At 49.2% G+C, this 15443-nt stretch overlaps 1 protein-coding gene across 17 annotated transcripts; it reads right to left on the reverse strand.

Annotated features, from left to right (window-relative positions):
* Window positions 1-322: 322 nt before the first annotated feature.
* SF1 (splicing factor 1) lies at window positions 323-15366 on the reverse strand (the record flags this gene model as incomplete). 17 transcript variants are annotated; one of them, XM_080707210.1, is made up of 14 exons in its annotated part: window positions 323-452; window positions 885-1089; window positions 1818-1997; window positions 2087-2146; window positions 2458-2731; window positions 2976-3156; window positions 5051-5158; window positions 5259-5374; window positions 5473-5656; window positions 5924-6013; window positions 6204-6356; window positions 9346-9421; window positions 11989-12117; window positions 15336-15366. In XM_080707210.1, the coding sequence occupies 14 exons, from the start codon at window positions 15364-15366 to the stop codon at window positions 323-325; spliced, it is 1917 nt and encodes a 638-aa protein (XP_080563336.1). The 17 variants fall into 17 exon arrangements, with proteins under 17 accessions (XP_080563336.1, XP_080563329.1, XP_080563328.1 ...); XM_080707203.1 differs by lacking the exon at window positions 885-1089 and having other exon boundaries at window positions 2087-2141; XM_080707202.1 differs by lacking the exon at window positions 885-1089 and having other exon boundaries at window positions 2454-2731.
* Window positions 15367-15443: the final 77 nt, after the last annotated feature.

The following is a 15443-nucleotide window of genomic DNA, read 5'->3' on the forward strand; positions in this document are numbered from 1 at the left end:
TTTAAGAGAACCATCTTTAGGGGTGACCACGGTTCCCTGAAAAACTCGGAACCAAAGAACTATCCCCCACCCCACCAGCATCTAGCAGAACACTAATGGCCAAAGCCGGTGCCTAAAACCATTTGCTCCCCTCTCCGTGGCAAGGGAAGGAGGAATGGAGAGAGGAAAGGGTTCTAATTGCAGCAGAAGACCGGGGAGAGCGTCTCCTTGGACGGAGTCTGAAGAGAGGAAGAGATAAGGAAATAACAAAGGAAAAAGAAAAAAATTAATAAAATTTCACGATATGGAGCCAGCGTGTTCCGATTCCGTCCACAAAAATAACTCAGGCTGCTTTGCCGAACCATCCCGTCCACCAGGGGCGCTGCTGCGGCTGTCTGCCTGGAAGGGTCACCAGTGGGCGCGGAAAGTCCTCACTCTCATGGCTCGGGCCATCGCCGCCGCGGGGAGGGGTCCTGGCGGCCCGGTTTGGGGAGAGGCAAAGGGAGTTGGGTGAGGAGAGAAGAAGACAAGAAGACACTCGATGCTACGGGGCGCCAGGAGAGCCCAAGCTGGCGCCCCTACTACTTCCTGCCCGTCCCCAGGCGCGTGCGCAGTCGCTTGGCCCAGCCCGGTGCGTGCACACACACACATGCGTGCACACACAACCACATGCGTGCGTCCCAATGTCTGGCTCCATATGGTGAGGTTCGGCGTGTGTTTAAACGAGACCAATTCTCTCTCTATATAATATATATTTTCTTAAAAAACGAGTCTAGTTCTGTGGTGGAGGCGGTGGGGGAGCTGGAGGCATCCCGAAGGGTGGCATGCCCGCCACCCCCATGCCCATCATGGTGACAAAGTTAGAAGGGTCCATGGGAGGCGGAGGAGGAGGGGGCGGGGCATACATCATGCCGGCGGAACCAGGTGGCGGAGGCGGCGGAGGGGGAGGGGCCCCGGGCGGCAGAGGCGGCTGGACCCCGGGGGGCAGGGGCACCATAGTGGGGTTGCCTTGCATCTGAGGGGCTCCTGGAGAAGCTGCGGCAGCCGCCTGCTGCTGTTGCCATGGCGGGATGGACCCTGTGCCAGCGCTCGTGGTGGTAGTCGTCGTATCTGGGGTGGTAAAGAAGCCCAAGGTCACACGCGCGGGGGCACACCGCGGCTCTTTGCGGCTGCTGCCTTGGGATGGGGGCGAGGGGCGCCTGCTCCTTGCTTGGCATGCTGTACGGTGGTGGGGGGCGGGCGGGCAGGGCTGTCCTGGTGCAGGGGAGTGAAGGGGTGGGCAGGACTACCCTGGGGTCAGCCTCGAGGTCTCTGGGCTTAACAGTACAAGCCCTTTGTCACCAGTGCCCCAGTAGGGGCTGAGGGGAAGTACCAGACACAAGAACCGGCTCTGAAGTCCCTCCGCCCAGCCGCCGCCACCACCGAACGGCACTTACAACCTCAAGGCCACAGCTGCTCTCCCACAGCCCATCCCCTCTGCAGTCTCTCAGGCCCAGTCACAGCCCCTCAGAGCATGCATGCACCACCGCCCACCCAGGCCTGGGTGAGGCTGGGCCAGCCAGCAGCTCCCGGCTGGCGAGAGCCTAGACCTCTGGCCCCTACCTACACCAGCAGGCTCCCTCCAGGCCCCGCAGATCTCTCCCCAGACACAACCACACCAAACATCAGCTCTCAAAAAAGCCCTGAGGACCAGGCGGCCCCTTCTGTTTCCACCCCAAACTGAGACCAAAGTCTCACCCCAGGTGTCTCCTACCCATGTGAGCCGTCACCCTCTCCTGTTCCTCCAAACCCCAACCCTTGTCCCACCCACTCCCACAAGCCCAAAATATCCCACTCACTTTGCTGCCATGGCAAGGGGGTACTGGAAGCCATACTGCTGCTGGGCGGAGGCGGTGGCGGAGGCTGCTGCTGCTGCTGCTGCCATGGGGGAAGAGGACCAGAGGGAGGGGGCGGGGGCTGCCCACTGGGAGGCGGCGGCGGCGGCGGCATCATGCCCATAGGCGGCGGCGGCATCATACCTGCAGGCAAGTGCAAGGGTGAGGCCTCGGGGATGAAGGGGTCTGGGCCAGAGCCCCCATGCACCCCCAGGCGCAAAAGCCAATGTTACCTTTTCCTTGATGCAGGCGATAGACCCCAGAGCCCACAGGCGTACTTCCCAGGTACTGATCTTGATGGAAGGAAAGAGCAGGGACTTAGCAGGACATTTGAACTGGCCGGGGAAGACAAACCCCAAAAGCCTCTCAATGGCACCCTGAGCCACTCTCCTCATGAGAACAATTAGGAAAGTGTGTGGAGGTGGGGCTGGGCCTCCCCACAAACAAGGCAGATTCCAGAGAGGGACTCTGGGGCGCAAGGCCCAGCGAGGCCACAGGCCTACTGCACTAGCCAGCCACTGTGCGCTGCTTCCAGCCTGCTGAGGCCGGCGCAAACCCTGACTTACCCCAAAGCCCCAGGGTTTCTGGTCTGACACTTACTTACCCATTGGAGGAGGGCCATGGTGCCCAGGTGGATGAGGGCCCTGGTTCATCGGTGGTGGTGGTGGCTGCATCCAAGGGGGTGGGGGTCCATTTGGGTTGTGCTGCATGGGATGTCCACCATGCCCACCTGTCAGGCTGGGCAACGGGTGTGGGAAGCTGTGGGGGCCACCTCCTGGCCCACCGGGACCACCTCCGTGCATGCCATGGTAAGGCCGATTCTCTGAAGGACCAGAATTCATCCAGGGCGGGCGGCTCTGGGTGGTGGACATGAGAGACTACGTGAGAGCATTTCCCGCCAACGTCCCTGACTGCTCCCACTGATGGCAACACTGTTCTTCCGGCTGCGCTATGCGGTCAGAACACAAGGACAGAGTCCTGAGGCCCCACACTGGCCGGCATCCGGAAGAACAATGTTGCCAGCATATCTACCGCCCCACTCCACCCAAAGCCCTTGGCCATAGCTTCCAGTCTCTGAGCAAGAACGGGGAGCTAGACCACGGGAACCTGCCCAAGGCTCACCGGGGGCGGAGGATTGCTGGCAGGAGCAGCAGGCCGAGGTGCACTGGCCAGGGGTGTGGTGGCAGGTCCAGAGGTGGAGCCCACGGATGCGGGGACAGGAGCTTCTCCCAGTTCAGCCATGAGGGACAAATATTCTTTATCCATCCGAGCTTTATCCTGAGCTGACTGAGGATCACCAGGCCTAAAATGCGGTGGGGGATGCAGAGAAGAGAGGAATAAAGAAACTGTGACCCTGAGGAAATGACAGAGTTTCATTCAAGAGTTCAGTCATCAACCTTGCCCTTCCCAGGCGAGGTTCAAGCAGCCCCATCAGATCTTCGGTTCAGGGCCATTCTGGGACTGGGATCACCTGTGGCTGCTACAGCACAGGCCCCGGGATAAAAGCACCACCAGCTACAAGAGCAGATTCTCACCTTCCGAACTTTCTCAAATCCTACCGCCCCATTTGGAAGGAAGGAAAAGCTTTGCAACACGAGCAGCTGTCAGAAAGAATCTCCCTCATGGAGCCTTACAGACTTGCCTCCAGAAAAATGTTAGCATCATGGGCTCATCTACAACCTACCGAATTCTAGACTGCTTAGTTTTCTAAAAAAAAAAAAAACCATACCCTCAGCCCTATTTTTTATTCTTTATTTTGAAACATGGTCTGAGTTACAGAGGGCCTAAGTAGCCGAGATGTCCAGGAACCGCAATCTTCCTGTCTCAGGTTTCCAAATGCGGGAATTACAAGCATGTACTACCACGCCCGGCTAAAACAAAAATTTTTTGGGGTGGTACTGGAGATGGAACCCAAAAGCTTTTCCCTCCCAAACCTATTTTCTATTTGGAAACAGGGTCTCACTGATAGCCTCACTAAGCTGCTGATGCTGGCTTTGAACCTACGTGTTCCTCCTGTCTCAGCCTCCCAAATACTGGAATTAAAAGTATGCACCTCCACACCCGGCTTAAAACAAATCTTACGCAGCAAACACAGTGAACTAGTATTAAGCCCCAATGAGAATAGCCAGAATAGTAGCTTCTGGTTTTCCTAGATTTAAGACAAATAAAATATAGTGGTGTTCTGTACAGGCTTTTTTTTTGGTAGTGGGGGTAGAACCCAGAGGCTTTCTACCTCCGGGCTATACTCCCAGACCTATGTTATACTTTATTTGGAATCGGTTTCACTAAGTCGCTGAGAGCCTCACTAAGTAGCTGAGGCTGGCTTCAAAACTGTGTGATCCTCCTGTCTCAGCCTCCCAAGCACAGGGATTACAAGCATATACCACTACGCCAAGCTCTTGTACATGCTGTTTTTAATTCTGAGCTTTAAAAACCACGCCATTAGCCAGGCGTTCAAAGCCAGCCTCAGCTACTTAGTGAGGCTCTCAGCAATTTAGTGAGACCCTGTTTCCAAATAAAGTATAAGTCTGGGAGCATAGCCCGGAGGTAGAAAGCCTCTGGATTCCACCCCAGTACCATGAAAAATAAATAAAACACACACCATCACTAGCAATATCCACAGAAAGGATGCTTTTCTTGGTGCATGAGATTGTAACACCCATTTACATGCTAAAAATAATGACTCTGGAGCTGAGTGCGGTAGCACACACTTGTAATACCAGTAGTTGAGAACTGCAGGTCTGAAGCCTGCCTCAGCAACACTGTGAGACCCCAGCAACTCAGCAAGACCATGTTTTAAAATAAAAGAGCTAGCTGGGTGTGGTGGCGCACACTTGTAATCCCCGTGCTTGGGAGGCTGAGACAGGAGGACCGCACAGGTTCAAAGCCAGCCTCAGCTACTTAGCGAGACCCTATTTCCAAACATAATATAAAAAAAGGTCTGGGAGTATAGCCTGGAGGTAGAAAGCCTCTGGGTTCCACCCCTAGTACCACCAATAAATAAATAAGTAAATAAATAAATAAATAAATAAATGAGCTATGGGTATAGATCAGAGGTACAACATCCCTGGGTTCAATTCCTAGCACTACACACACACACACACACACACACACACACACGCACGCACGCACGCACGCACAACCTATCCTGTATACCACAGGCTAAGAGGAAAATCCCAGAATAGTTGCCTCCTCACCTTTGGAACTTGCAGTCTGAAGCAATGTGGCCAGCCCCTCCGCACTTGGTACACACTGTAGTATTGGTAATGCTGCGGGTCTCTGAGCTCTGCCAGGGTCTTAAAATCCTGTTGAGGAAAAGAGAAATCAATGCAAGGGCTGCAGAGGCCTCTCAACTTCCACAGGCTCTTCAGGTCTCCACATACATTCCTCTAACCTGGTCTTTACCTGTTATCGTCTTCCCGAAGGGTACCATTCAAACGAGCCAGCTCTCGCAGCTGCATCTTCCGAAGGTCATTCTGGTCCTCTGGGGTCTCAATGCCCTGCTTCAGGATATTTCTGATCTGGTGAAGACACGACGAGCGGACGGTTAGTTGCATTAACCGTCTGGGACAAGACCTGGACTTCTGGCAGGAGGCTCCCTCCCGTGATCATCGCTCACCTGTTCAACGGCCTTCTTAACGTTCTCCATTGTATTGGCGGTGACTAGAGCATGAAGTGGCTCATCTTCTCCTGGCAACATCTGGCCATCTTTGCGCCCAACCTTCCCTTCTTTCACAGACCCTTTCCCGCGGATCATGATCTTGGCATTGCATTCCTTCTCGATGTTCTTCAGGGTGTTCCCTCTGTCAAGGCAGCAAAGACTGCGTTTATACCCAGGGCTCAGGTTCATACTCCAGAAGGAACGGAGGCTAGGCTGAACAGGCACTGACGGACACTCAAGTGCAAAGTTATTAGATTTCTCCCACAGAGGGCGCTGTGACCTCTAAGATAAAGCCAGCCAGGGCAAAAGGGCTCGTAAGCCAATGGCGCCCCAATTAGGCACAAAGTAGACACGAATGGGGGGATCCTAAGAAATTCTCTGCTCCCCTCCCTAGGTTTTAATTACTCACCTGGGCCCAATCAGCAGCCCAACGAAGTTGATTTCTGGATACTCATCTTGAGGGATCATTACTTTATCACTCACACGTGTTGCCGGAGGTCTGCAAAAGAAGAACTGTCACCTCCTCTGCACACTTCCAAGAGACGAGATAAATAACCCACAGTTCTCCTGGAACTAATCACTCACATCATGCGCCAATTATGACTGATGTTGGATGAGTGAGTACCGAAACTGTCCCAGCATGTCACATGACCAGCATTCATCCCCAACCAGCAAGCCCCTCTGCTTACTTGTAATCTGCAGGCGGCTTGAAATCGGGGTTGAGGGCGACCATCTCTGTGATGAGGTTGTGCCGCTCTTCTTCGAGCTTCTTGCGAGTGCGGAACTCCCGGGTGTTAAGCCGCTTCCCCTCACTATTGTAGATGGGTTCAGGGGAAGGGGACCTGTGGGAAACAGACGCCAGTTACTTCTCCACGCCCACTCCCCTCATTCCCACATGGACTATAACAAGTCTCCCCGCCCCTCTGCCTCTCAGACCCTAACAACACTCTTCGGAGGAACCGACCATAACGTGTGCTATTTGAGATTGTGTGGAATGGGGAGAGGAAGGCTGGCTTAGCATTAGGGGGACTGGGGTGTGTGTGAGAAAGGAAAAAAATCTTTTTCTAAAAGTGATGAGGAGGGAGAAATCTGTCCTTTGGAGGAAATCTTTGGACTGTAAGTGGCAAGGACAGTATCATCCTCTGGAGTCTTCTTGCCAAATATGCATTTTCTTTCATTTGGAAAAAAAAAAAAATTTTTAACATCCCAACTTGATGAACCACAGAAACCCCAAGTTCAGGTGAAAATGTTATCTCTTGGAGAGCTCATGTCTCATCAGGAAGAGCCTCTGTGCCCTGACACACTGCGAGCACGAGCGCTTTCACCCAAAGCAGCGGGGACACAAGCTACTGCAGCTGCTCGGCCCCAGTGGAGACGGCTCAGGCTCGTGTTTCCTTCACCGGCCTGGCTGGCTGTGTCCAAGGCCCAGGAGACAACCCGTTTCTGGCTGTTCAAGGTGGGGAGTCTGGGTAGAGAAAGCCGTTAAAGTGCTAGAGCAGCTTCTGTGAGAGGCTGCAAATGCAGATTTGGTCAAATAATTGTCTAGGGTCTGAACCTGCCAACAGCAAGGGGGAAACCTATAATTCTCCGCCAGAGTTTACAAGTCCAGAAAGCAGATTATTCTCTCTCATATTTTAGGAGCAAAATGCTGATGCTATAATCAAAAAAAAATATTGTAATGATAAAATGGTCAGTTTACCACAGCGGGATTTTGCGGTAATAAAAAAAGAGAAGTTACACTCCTAGAATTCTGAGTTAAGATTACAAAAAGGACCATAGCTTGATATTCGGTATGAAAATTTAGTAGCAGCTGCAAGAAGGGAAGAGACCATGTGGATCAGGTTATTAAAAAAAAAAAAAACCATCCTGAAAGTAGTCCAGACTCCTACACCCTTGGTTTAGTTGAGAGAACCTTGCCTAGGTGGACAGCAAGGACTGAACTCGGCTGCTCCCACTGTCTTCAGCCTAAAGGGAACCATGTCATACCACGTTACACACACGATGGAATAAAAGGTCAGGTTTGTTCATGGCTAATGACGGCTAAATGACACCTCCGTTTCTAGCATCTGTATAAACTGTTAGCACAATCAAGTGATAGTGAACACGAGCAAACACACCCCAGCTCATTAGACTACCATCTTACATACTTAAGTCTATAAGATTTAAACATTTTTAACTGTGCAAGTTAAGCAACATCAAAATAGCATGTAAAGTGGCTTAATCTTATGATGCACCTTCTTAAAAATACTCATAAAGGTGAGAAACTCATGCATTTCCCTCCAACCTGGGCTCAAAAGCAAAACAATCAGGCATTAGGGCCTCCTTCAAAACTCAATACAAGGGAAAAAACCTCTGCTCTGGTTTTATTTCTAACATGGTTGACATTTATAATGCCTACCCCACCCATGGCTATCTAGAGTTCTGGCCAATTATCAAACCCAATTGTACCAGGACCAGAGTGGCCATTTAAAGGTCTCACAACAGTTTAACCTCTTCCCAAATTGTGGAAGTGAAAGGCAAAAGCTAATAATCTAGGTTAGACTGGCTGGACTTCTTCACCTAGAATAGGCATCGGGTAAGTCAACTAAATTCTAATCCCAGTTTTCCAGGAAGCAAGAAGGTTTGTTAAAAACTCAACCTTTGGAGGAATTGCCTGGTAACCTGTAGACATTATTAAGGGGAAAAAGGCCAAAAAGGCACTAAACAGTTGTGGTCTATATATTCTACAATAAATATAAATCTTAAAAAATTCTTGAAATAAAAAAAATATAAAACAACACAATCTCCCAACCAAAATCTATGGGTAAAAATATTAACAAATTCAGTAAGTAAAATTAAAGAGTCAATATGGAGAAATAAGGAAGTTAATTTGTTTCCTGGCAAAAGCAGCAGAAAGATGCATACATGAGTGACTTCTAAAAGCCATTACATCATCTTCCTGATGAAATGAGCCATAATGGTAACAAAAGCAAAAAACACTACATTTGAATGCAGAGTCTTTTTTTAATATGCTGCATGCACTATGGGATGTTTCAGTGACAGGAAGAGGCTTATTGTCCTATTAAAAGATCAAATTTTAGCTGTTCAAAGATCATTCAGCCAACAAAATTCCAGTTTAAAAAGTTCGTCTCCCTCACAAACTTTTCAGAGGTGAGAGAAAATTGTAAACTGAAATGACATGACCACAGCTGTTTGAGGCCTACTTTCCCTTAGGGGAAAAAATTTAGGGTTGGTTGCTTGCCTTCCCCAAACAGATGAGAATACTCTGGGCCCTCCCCAAATCCCCAGGCAATGGCCAAGGCTGAAAATTAATTGTCAGTTAAGGAAATTGGTTAGAAATCTCATCTAATTTTAAAACCATCTAAAAACCATGAGCAGCCAAAACTGTAGCAGTGAGCTAGCCAGAGTTTTGGCTTGCTCCGATTCAGTGATGCTCAAAAATACTTTCAATGCCTGCATCGTGAACCTGTGAGAAGAACTACACCCTGGGCTTTCAGCCAGAGCAGGCACTGAACAGGCAGGTTAATGGCCACCTCGCACTGTCCCTAGGGGTGGGCAAATCAGGTTAAAATCTACATGCTTACCAACTGGAAACCAGTAGTCCATTTACCTGTAACTTTTTATTCCCCCAGTAATTAAGTTTCATTCCAATAGTCTAACTGTTGGCTGACCACATAACATCGCTAATTAAACCCTAGTCCCCAGAATGGTCAGAGCACCAGTCGTCTTAACTAGGACTTTATTGAACTGACATAACATGTTGCCACCAGTAAAACGTATTGAGAAAAAGGTAAAAGCGTTACTGTCAGCTGGTTAAAACTGTTTCCCAACCTGTCCTCAGGGTTAGGGGGGATGCCCAGGTCTCCTGTGCGCAGTTTACGAGTCAGGTCTTCTATCTGCAGTTGCACTGGAAGAAACCAGGTTAGGAAAGAAAAAAAAGGATGGAAAAAAGACAATGTTACCAAAAAACATCTCAAATCTCAACAACAAGCATGAAGAACTCGGAGACTTTGAAAGGGACGATTGATCAGTGAACACATTGAGGCAAAACCCCCAACCACCTATCGGCAGGAGTCCATTTACATCTATAATTATTTTTCACTTCAAAATCGTTATCACTTAAGGAAGCAAACAGTTTGTTGGAAGAGGGGTTAGCAGTAAAGCCTGTTCACTAGGGCTAACATCAAAGCAATTATTAAAAGGTGTCCACCTCTCCCTTCCTACCAACGCTGGCTTACAACTAGCACCCAGAACCACCACCACGTATGATTACACCATACCTGCTTCCCACAACTTACTTGAGGGCAAGACTTGAGAAGTTTATTTTTCTTCATTAAATATTAAACATAGCCCCAAATGAAACCCAATTAACATGGGACAAGGAAAAATACCAGTTAAGCAAAGGTTATTTTAAGACCAGGTTTAAAACTCCTGAACAAGTAAGACATACAGTAACCAATATGAACCTTATAGCAATTATATACACTTTCTATACAACCAGATTTGTACTAGTAAGGGCTCCCAATACCTGCGGCATTCACTCAAATATTAAATGATAAACCATGTATCTTTATAAACAGTAGACAGTAAGGTGCTAGGAGTGTGAGAAGTGCTGCTGACATGAAGAGTAGGTGTGGATAAGATGGCAAGTGTGGGTCAAGGAGAATGTATGAGGCCCTCAGGCCTTGACCTGAGGCAGTAAGTTAAAAAAAAAAAAGAAAAAAGATGAGGGTTTCACAAAAGCAGGGAAATGTTACACAGCTAATTTTCCAAAATAATGAAATTTGCAGAGCCAGAGTAGCTTCCTTCAGTGTGCCAAACCACCACCTGTTTCTTACCTTTGCAGCATCTCAAGACTTCTAAACAGGCATCTCTAATAAAGCTAAGTCCTATGGGTTGGGTTAAAATTGTGTTGGCTCCAAAATAGAATCAGTACACTCCAGATAACCTAACTTAAGTACCTTCCACAGGCTATACCATACTTCCACACTGAGACCGTGAAGAAATGAAAATCTATTAAACAGAAGACAACACTGGGGGCATTCTACACACGGCAGTGTGCGCTACGGCAGGCAGATGATGAGACACATGGCCCTGCAAGGTCTTTTATGCCAGATGTTCTGACCTTGCAGTCAAGCACCAAGCTCAACAACTCAAGGTGAAGGTCACCTTCATAGGCCAGTCCTCTTGACCGTGAGGTGTGGGGTCTGACTCAAGAAAATAGCTGGCATTAAAGATTAAATCACGAAGAGTTGTTATCTTACTTTGATTTTATCTACCCTGAAGACAGCTGCACACAGCCCTTAAGGTTCAGTATATTAACTAGGCCCTCACGGGAAGAGAAATGGGGTTGTAAAGAGTGAGCTTGTTGTCTACATTTTTCAAGTCTGCTTGAATTCTTGTGATATGACTTCACGAGGGCCACTTCACAAAGCTGTGAAGTCCCACACTGGTCAAATGAGACAAAGGGGCGGGAGGGAGTAAGACAGGAAAAGTGGGAAAAGAAGTATTAGTAGTACTGTGAAAAGGAGATAGGCAATTCCAGACACCTCAAAATTCTCAACACTTTAAAAACCAAGAAACTAAGACTCTCCAGAACTAGACCATGCTGGACTTGAAATTTCCTTTTTGTGAAAGCCACAGCCTCATAAGGCCCTGGAGGTCCCTGCCCTCAATTCCTCTAATGGGAATGTTTCTGTGATTAATATGAAATGTTTATCAACATACTTCTAAAAAAAAATCTAGACAGGTATATAAAGTTTGCATTAGACCTTTAAAAAAAAAAGTAGCGTGAGGTTAGTTTTGACTCCACTGGATAATCGCTCTTATCCCTGCGCTCGCCCAGATCTTTACCCTGTCACTTCATTCCGTATCAAGCAGCACCCCTTCCAGCAGAGTTTAGTAGTGAATACAAGAGCCTTATCTTAGGACAGCTCTCCAGAAACCAAACCAGAAAAAGATGCTAAAGGGAAGGTTAAATTCAACAAAATAGTAAAAAGGGATGAACTGTAAACACACTTTCAAAACCATTTTTTAGTCAAACTGAGTTTTTTTCTTTCAGAAAGTACCTATAAAAAGTAAAACCACATTTTAGGGAAAGGGAGGAATATGAAATTATGGTGAAAGGCCATGCTGTGAAAAAGGTATTTGGTTTACAATACCTGCAGTGTTCTCCACCGGGGCCTGTTCGGGGAGGCGGACGAGACACTCACCTCATCAACTGGCAATGAACAGCAGCTGAAAAGGGTGGGCGCTGGACTGGGAACTATTCCCTCTAAGTGGGGCCCCTACCTTCCTGGCACTTGTGGAGAACACTGCTGTTATGACACACCAAAACAAGGAGCTGCAAATATAAGACTGGCTGAGCAAGCCTGACCGATTGTGCCCAAGTCATGTAAAGTGCACCTGACACACCTTAGCTCAGTAAACTGACAGATCCGTCTTTTAGAATAGTAACCCAAAACGTCTATTTACCTATGTAAGCTCGTTCTTGTTCCCGAGTAAGTCCAGGAGGGATAACCGTAGGCATTCCTGGAATCACTGTCTTCTGCTCCATTGTGTCTTGGTTCCATCGGCTTCTCTTCCGCTTCTTACTCGGAAAGTCTAAAGGTAGACAAACTCCATCAGGTAAAATATAAGCCGGGCATGGTGGCTCATGCCTGTAATCCCAGTACTTGGGGAGGCTGAGACAGGAAGATGGAAAGTTTGAGGACAGCCTCAACAAGTAGTGAGATTCTCATCAACCTAGAGATCCTGTTTCAAGATTAAAAGTAACAAATAAAAGCAGCACGGGGGTACAGCTCGGAGGGAGAATGCCCATGAGTTGAATCCTCAGCACCATGAAAAATAAATAGTAAGTAAATTAAATATAAACCAGCAGAGTGACTACCAACAGTCAGTTCAGGATCCTTTTAATATGACAGATTGCAATCCTAGTATTTGGGAGGCTGAGACAGGAGGATCGCAGTTCGCGGACAGCCTTAGCTACTTAATGAGGCCCTTTGCAACTCAGTGAGACCCTGTTTCAAAATAAAGAATAAAAGATAGGGCTGGGAGTGTCCCCCAGAGGTAGAATACCCCTGGATTCCACCCCCAGTACCACTTTTTGTGTAAAAAAGAAAAAACACAGAACTTTATCTTATTATGAAACTGAAACCTAGACTTAAAATGGCAAAGAATGAAGACAAACCCCAGGTCAGAAATGAAAATATACAGCTAGCTGGGCGTGGTGGCACATGCCTGCAATCCCAGCATTCAGGAGGCTGAGACTGGAGGATCGCGGTTCACGGACAGCCTCAGCTACTTAGTGCAGCCCTTTGCAACTCAGTGAGACCCTGTTTCAAAATAAAGAATAAAAAATACAGCTGGGCGTAGTGACGCACGCTTGTAATCCCCGCGCTAGGGAGGCGGGGACAGGAGGATCGCGCAGGTTCAAAGCCAGCCATGCTGGCTTAAGAGACCCTGTTTCCAAAAATAAAAATAGGTCTGGGAGTGTAGCCCGGAGGGAGAAGGGCTTCCAGGAACCCCAGTACCACAAAAAAAAAAAAAGAAAAAAAAAAATAGGGCTATGGGGTGTAGCTCAGAGGTTCAATGCCCAGTGGGTTGTATCCCCAGTATTGAGAGAGAGAGGGGGAAAAAAAAAAAAAAAAAAAAGAAGAAGAAGATAGCCAGTAAAAAAGTACCTCATCCCAGCCGGGCGTGGTGGCGCACATTTGTAATCCCCGTGCTTGGGAGGCGGAGACAGGAGGATCGCACAGGTTCAAAGCCAGCTGAGCTGGCTTAGGAGACTCTGTTTCTAAATAAAAATATAAAATAGGTCTGGGAGTGTAGCCTGGAGGTAGAAGGGCTTCCCAGTACCACAAAAAAAAAAAAAAAAAAAAAAAAAAACCCTCATCCCAAGTCAGGAAAACTAATATTTATAATTTCTGTTTAGAATTCCATAAAACGTGTAAAGAACATAACAATTTTTTTGTCTTTTTGCAGTACTGGGGATTGAAACCAGGGGTGTTTTACCCCTGAGCTACATCCCCAGCCCTATTTTATCTTGAAACAGGGTCTCACTAAATTTTGGAAGGCCTCACTAAGTAAGTCACTAGCCTAAGAGAACCTGGTGGAGAACCCACAATCCTATTTCAGCCTCCGGAGTACTGAGGTTATAACTGAGTGCCACTGGGCTGTATTTATTTATTTGCAGCAGTGGGAATCAAACCCAGGGGCCTGTGTATTCAGTGTGAGAGCTAACCCCAGCCCCAATCAACAAATGTTAACGCCTATGACTTCAGAGGAAGTATAAAAGAGATTACATCATCCATCAATGTCCTAGGAAAGAGAAGACTGGAGAGAGGAGGACAAGTCTATGACGCAGTTGTGAGGGCTGCTGGCTCCTACCACCTCCCCCTCCCCCCAAACCCTTTTCCAAAAGTGGTCAGAACACAACCAAACCTATGATTACACATTACTAAAACTAAAATGCCTGGTATTTCTCAAAAATCAACCTGTCTTTTTTGTGGTACTGGGGATGTAACCCAGGGGCATTCTATCTCTGAGCTACACCCACAGCCCTCTTTTTTAAAAAAATTTTTTACAGTAATGGGGATGCAACCGGGGCATTGTACCTCCGAGCTACACCCCCAGCCCTTATTTTACATTCTTTATTTTGAAACAGGGTCTCACTGACTTGCAAAGGGCTGCACTAAGTAGCTGAAGCTGTCTGTAAACCGTGATCCTCCTGTCTCAGCCTCCCAAATGCTGGGATTACAAGCATGTGCCACCACACCGGGCTTTTATTCTTTATTTTGAAACGGTCTGAGTTGCAAAGGGCCAAAGTAGCTGAGGCTGGGCATGAACCTGTGTTCCTCCTGTGTCAGCCTCCCAAATGCTGGGATTACCAGTGCACTACCACACCAGGCTCAAGACCATCCTTTTAAGTGTAGCCAACATCAGGATTCAATTTTCCTGCCCACCTGAACACTCAGGACCAGAAAACTTTTATAGGATATGCCAAAAATTCAAGTTACACAGCAGCCAAATTCCTCCCTTACACTTGCATTTCCCTACCTTTAGCGCAGGGATAAATGCGCTCCCAAAAGGTCATAGGCCCAGTGGGAAAGCCTTTTAAAACAATGAGGATACGCTGGTCAGACCGAGCAATCTCTGGGCAAACAAAAGATTAAGAACCAAACATCACCTGAGGCTTTCCAACCTCTAGTGAAAATCCTGCTTTACTGCAAAAACACATATTAGGACTCCCTTTCAGCTTCCTCTAAGACCAGAAAGGGACCCATCCACGTCGTTAGTGCACCCTTCTTCCTCCGTGGGCATTACACAGCCTCCAGCCCAACCTCCTACGGCTGGGGGCGGGAGGACCAGAGTGGGTTCCCGGCCTTCCGAACAGAGCCGCCAAAGCCGGACACCACAGTGCGCCTGCGCGGAGCGCGCCGTCCCCGCCTCTCCGGCTCCCTCAGCGCGCATGCGCACTCGAGGCCCCAGGAACCAGGCCGCGCGCACCCCGGGGCGCCTCGGCCCGGGCCTCCTCGTGCGCGCGCGCGCGCGCCCCTGCCGCGTGCAGCGGCCGCCGCCGGCCCGGCCGGTCTGCGCGACGCCCCTCGCGCTCTCTCGGGCCGACCACGTCCGCCCCGCCGTCCTGGCTGGCCCGGCGGCCGGTTCTGCCGCGGCGGCGACACACGGCGGCGGGGGGCGGCGGCGGCGGCGGGGAGGAGGCGCCGCCATGGGGAGGCCGCGCTCGGGGCCCGTCGAGCCCGCGGCCCCCGGCTCGAAGCCCGCCGTGGGCCCGGGAAGGGGAGACCGGGCGCCCGGCTTACCCAGCGGCGTGGCGTTCGCTCCGGTCGCCATGGCGCCCGCGGGGCCCGGCACCGGCGGCTCCTCTCCCTCGGCGGCGGCGGCGGGGGCGGCTTCGCGAACCTTCCGGG

Source organism: Muscardinus avellanarius (genome assembly GCF_963383645.1).
Source record: "Muscardinus avellanarius genome assembly, chromosome: 1".
NCBI classification, from domain to species: domain Eukaryota; kingdom Metazoa; phylum Chordata; class Mammalia; order Rodentia; family Gliridae; genus Muscardinus; species Muscardinus avellanarius.